Source organism: Chenopodium album, chromosome 3 (genome assembly GCF_948465745.1).
Source record: "Chenopodium album chromosome 3, dcCheAlbu1.1, whole genome shotgun sequence".
Taxonomy (NCBI): Eukaryota; Viridiplantae; Streptophyta; class Magnoliopsida; order Caryophyllales; family Amaranthaceae; genus Chenopodium; species Chenopodium album.
Window position 1 is genome coordinate 14439147 of NC_137836.1, and position 5594 is coordinate 14444740.

The 5594-nt window shown below is 37.1% G+C and overlaps 1 protein-coding gene across 1 annotated transcript; it reads right to left on the reverse strand.

Annotated features, from left to right (window-relative positions):
• Positions 1 to 2943: 2943 nt before the first annotated feature.
• Positions 2944 to 4404, reverse strand: LOC145624870 (uncharacterized). Its single transcript, XM_081677956.1, has one exon. It carries the CDS (start codon positions 4402 to 4404, stop codon positions 2944 to 2946), a length of 1461 nt encoding a protein of 486 aa, XP_081534082.1.
• Positions 4405 to 5594: the final 1190 nt, after the last annotated feature.

Here is a 5594-nt window from a genome sequence, read left to right on the forward strand (position 1 = left end):
TGTCTTGCATGTTTTCTTTGGCCGCTTTGTTGTTCTTATTTGATATGAATTCCTAATCAACAGTAAAGCAAATCTATTCAACAATTTGCTATATTTTGTATGGCAAAGTATATGTAAATTGTTACAAAAATAATTTACCTTGTCATGCATGAGTGAAACCAAGTCTTTCGGCCATTGGGTAAATGTACCGTGAGCATGCTTAAGTTTCTTGATGACTGAACAAGGAACTGGAATCGAGAAGTCTTTAAATTCGTCAAAAAAATCATCAACACTCACCCTCACGTGATCCGGAAGGAGGTTACTATGATGATAAAGGATTAACTCCGGATGATATGTACCTTCAGCGACAATGACTTTCTCAGAGTCATTTTTCAACAATGATAGCCGACAAGGAACCGGTTCCTTACAAAGATAGAAAAAAATCATAATTAAAAAAAAATAGAAAACTGAGTTACAAAGTTAAAAGTATGTCACAGTCATAAATCATTAAAAAAAAAGATAAAAAATATAAAATAACAAAGTTTTGGATACCTGTATGTTTGCAAATGGATCATCACCCACTGATTGGCAACTACTAGGATTTTGTTGAGTCGTCCGGCCTATGTTATTCATTTCCATCAATTCAATTGGAATTTGAATACCAATTTGTTTAGCAAATAACATAAACTTCTCTTGAACCATGGAATCCATTTTAGAATCCATCTCCTGCATAGTCTCCTCTCGTACCCTCCGGGCTACTCTTGCCTCTAATTCTTCCAGCTCATCATCTCCGAATTCCCTACCCCGTCGGCCACTACGCCTCTCTCCGGATCCCCATACAGCTTTAATGCCAATTCCACTGCCAAATGCTATTGCCCGGCCATTACGATCTTTTTTCCCAAGGGCACGAGATAAGATATCATCATGCCTATTAGGAACAAATTTTCCTTCAGTTTGTTGCTTTCTCCAATTATCCTACACAAAGACTTCAAGTTAGAAAACTTTGGTTGCAATACATAAACTTAACAAAATATATTCAAAATTGAAATAAGGACTTATTACATACTTACAATGGATTCTTTCACCTCTCTTGTTTTCTCATCCGACAAATAAGGATTTCCCTTATCATCTTCTATTGATCTAGCTAGAAGCCAAGCATATGTCATATCCGGCAAATTAGACACAACCGAAGAACAAGATGAAGTACTGGATGCAGAAGATGCCGTGGGAATATACCCTTTTCTACGCCATACAATATTCATTTCACCATATGATTTGGCTCCTAAATGGTGAGGGTATTCGTTGAAAGACTGGCTTTGTGTTGCCTTCTCACCGATTTCCTATTTTCACGAGCATAAATGAAGATTAGTACATAAGAATCCGTTAACAAAGTATTAATAACCCGCATGATCATTGATATTAATACACACAAACCTTAAAATCATCTGTACTATGCTCCTCCACAAATGTTTTCCACATATCCTCAGATATGAAATCATAGAGTACATACGGCATTCTTTTCTCCTTCGGCATATTCCTGGTACATGTGATCCAACCACTGACCAATTTTGTTTTAAAATCTCTCCAAGTTTTATCACAAGTGCGTAGGACCTTTTTTTTCTTGTCTTCATCTTCTTTGATTTGAAACTCTCTCTACAAAAAAAATTAAAAAAATAAAAAAAGTTAGTAAATAATTTCATCATATTCAAATAAATTGTTTTCATCATATTCAAATAATGTCAAAATGATCATATAATTGTATAACATTTAACATATAATAGTGAATATTACCTTAACATCCTCCCACAAAGTGTCTTTTATTCCTTGTGGAACTTGATTCCAATCTTTATACAATATAGACACCTTTGCACGGCTTATTTCACCAAGATGAATTTTGTATGCTTTTGCCCACTTTCCAATGGGTCGACGCAATTCATCCCATTCAAGCACTCTAGGAACCCCAGGCATGGATTTCAGGCCCTTTGAAGGACCTCTTGGCTTCTTTTTCTTCTTCTGAGAGTCGGTTGTTTGTTGCTCTGATTGTGATTGATTGTGTGGCTCATCTTCCTCACCTTGCAAAGACATGGAACGATTATGCATATCCTCATCCTCCATTATTACTAACCTGAAAAAAAAGACATAAATAAATTAAGACATCGATTTGTATCATTTTTAAATTATAAACTTGTACATATAACAATAATAAGAAATTTATGCAATTAGTAACACATATTGGAAAAAAAAAAATCACAGAGTTCATACCTACTTCATTCTTCTCTTTTGCGACATAAAATCCTTTATTATGATCTTTTCGTTTCAACGTTGTGTCAAAATCATCGACTATTGGAGGGATGCTCCAAACGGAAGGTGGTGACTCATTAAATTGCTCATCATATTCTTTCTCGTCCACCACATCTTCAATGCCAAGTATCCTTCTTTTACCTTCTAAAACAACTTACCACTTACAATCAGCTGGGTCAGCCATGTAAAAAACTTGTTTTGCTTGTGAAGCTAATATAAATAGATCAGCTAGATGCCCTCGTCGACCAAGATTTAAAAGGGTCAAGTTCCCTTGTTCATCTTTTTTTACACCACGTTTACTATCAGCCCACTTACATCGAAATAGAGGAATCTTGAAATCAACATAATCCAGCTCTATTATTTCTTCAATGATTCCATAATAAAATTTCTTCTTATCCACAAGTGTTTAATCATGTGCACTAACATACTCAGATGACAAACCTACTACTTTAACACCACTGTTTTGCATTGTTGACTTGTCATCTTGTCGGCTAGTGTAAAAAGAATACCCATTGATGTCGTATCCCTCATATGACATGACTTGACATTTAGCACCATATGCCAACCATCTCAATGTGTCAGATATATCATTAGGTGTGGTGGGTAGTTGGGACATCACTCGTTCCTTAAACCATGTAACGAATGAACAATTATGCTCCTTTATCAGCTGAAGATCACTTTTGGAAGGATATTTATTTTTAAGAAAAAGCATGTGCTCGTCCAAGTAAGGATGAACCTCCTAAGATTATGCAACACAAAAAGCTCGGCCTTATTTTTCATTTCAAAGCCCATGGATATCCTTTTCCTGCCAATAGTACCTTGACCTCCAAGCCTCCCATCGTGTCGAGACTTTGGCAACCCAATTTTCTGTGAACGTGCAAGATATTGAGCAACCCATGTTGCCACTTCCTCAGCAACTGTTCGTTGTACAATACTAGCTTCAGGTTTGGCCGGATTCATGACTTTTCCCTTTAAGTCACCCATTTCTCGTTCAAAAGGATACATGTAACTCATACACACTGGTCCACAAAGTTTAATTTCATGTACAAGATGAATAACCAAATGAGGCATCACGTCAAAAAAAGATGGGGGAAAATACATTTCAAATCGACACATTGTCTCAAGTACATCTGCTTGCAAGTCATCTAAAATACTTGGATTTATGACCTTGCTACAGATAGTGTTAAAAAAGACACATAATTTTGTAATCGTATACCTCACTTGAGGTGGCAAAATTCCTCGAATGGCAACTGGTAATAATTGTTGCATCAAGACATGACAATCATGAGATTTCATGCCACCCAATTTCAAGTCAGACATTGACACAAGTCTACGAAAGTTAGAAGAAAATCCAGCCGGGACCTTTAAAACATGCAATGACTCACAGAAGCTAGTTTTTTCCTTTTTAGACAAGGTAAAGCAAGCTGGGGGAAGATACCAGCGTTTTCCTCGAGATTCGGGTGCCAACTCTGAATGACCCATAGCAGCCATGTCTTTTCTTACTTTAACTCCATCCTTTGTCTTTCCTGGCATATTTAATAAAGTTCCCACAATGGCATCACAGACATTTTTCTCAATATGCATTACATCTAGACAATGTCTAACTTCCAAATGTCTCCAATATGGAAGAGACCATAGCTCAGACTTCTTCTTGTAACCCCCAGTTGATTTGCTTTTGTAAGGCTTACCAAACTCATTCTCAATGTCTTTGACCCGCTGATAAACCTCACTTTCACGTAAAGGGCCACGAGCTTCTCTCAACTCCACTTTTCCATTAAAAGCATCCTTATTGAATCGAAAAGGGTAGTCTTCTGGAAGATGTCTTCGATTATCCATGTATACATGCTTGCCACAATTGTCTAGGCGCAATGCCTCCAAATCATCTTCACAAATGGGGCAAGGAGTTGTTCCCTTCACAGTGTACCCCGACAAATTCCCATAAGCTGGGAAGTCATTTATCGTACAAAAAATCATGGCACGTAAAGTGAAATTGGTTTTACTATATGCATCAAACATTTGGACACCTTCATTCCACAACAATTTAAAATCTTTAATGAGAGGCGCTAGATACACATCAATGTCATTTCCAGGTTGTTTAGGCCCAGATATTAGAAGGGACAACATAATGTATCTAGACTTCATGCATAACCAAGGAGGCAAATTGTAGATAGTTAGAAGAACTGGCCAAGTGCTATATTGGGTACTTAGTGTCCCAAATGGGTTCATTCCATCTAACTAAGACCAAGCCTAAGATTTCGATCTTCTTCACCAAAGTCCTTGAAATTTCGATCAATGTTCCTCCATTGCGGGGAATCAGCAGGATGCCTCATTAACCCATCTTTCTTCCTCCCATCAGCATGCCACCTCAATAATTTTGTAGTTTTTTCATCCGAGAAGAGTCTCCTAAATCTCGGTATAATTGGAAGATACCATAATACCTTAGCAGGAGACCCTTTCTTACACAACTCACCAGTATCATTCATCTTGTAACGAGAAACTCCACACCTTGGACACTCATGCAAATCAGCATACTCATTTTGATACAACACACAGTCATTGAGACAAGCATGTATCTTCTCATACTCCATACCCAAGGGGCACATAAGTTTCTTGGCCTCATAGGTGGAGTTTGGAAGTTCATTCCCGTCGAGAAACATTTCTACTAAGGCTTCTAAGAACTGCGTAAAACCCTTATCGTCCAATAATTGCTCGCCTTTAGGTTGAATAACTTCATAATAGCACCAAGTTTAGTGAACTTTGTACAACTAGGATATAACGGGGTTTCTGCAGCTCTCAAAATACTATCATATGTCTGGGGACACTCTGTGAAATGGTCTTCAACATCATGCATCATTTCATCTATCCTGTCCTTCTCCACTTCACTCTCACTTTCAACACCAATATCATCAGCTGTATCGATATCCTCACCTTGGTGTTCATTATCATCATCACAATGATTCTCATCTTCCCTTGGACAATAACTAGAACTTGTCTCAATATATATGCTCTCACCATGTCATGTCCACCTCGTGTAGTTTTCTTTAAACCCACGACAAATTAGATGATCTTTAATATCAACTATATCACGATATCCCCTCGAATTATTACAGTCACAACAAGGACAAAGAATAATCTTTGATTTATTCTCTGTTTGGTGTTTTAAGGCAACAGTGCTAAACTCTTCAATTCCTCGTAAAAAACTTGTACAATTTCGTTTATCATACATCCAACTTCGATCCATTTTCAACCACTGAATAACAAAATTAATTTTAAGATAATGTGTATATTTTGTAACATATATAGCTCCTTAACCA

What these genes read in the sequence shown, in the direction of transcription:
- LOC145624870 (XM_081677956.1), bottom strand. Translation starts at nt 4,404, where the DNA reads ATGTTGTCCCTTCTAATATCTGGGCCTAAACAACCTGGAAATGACATT.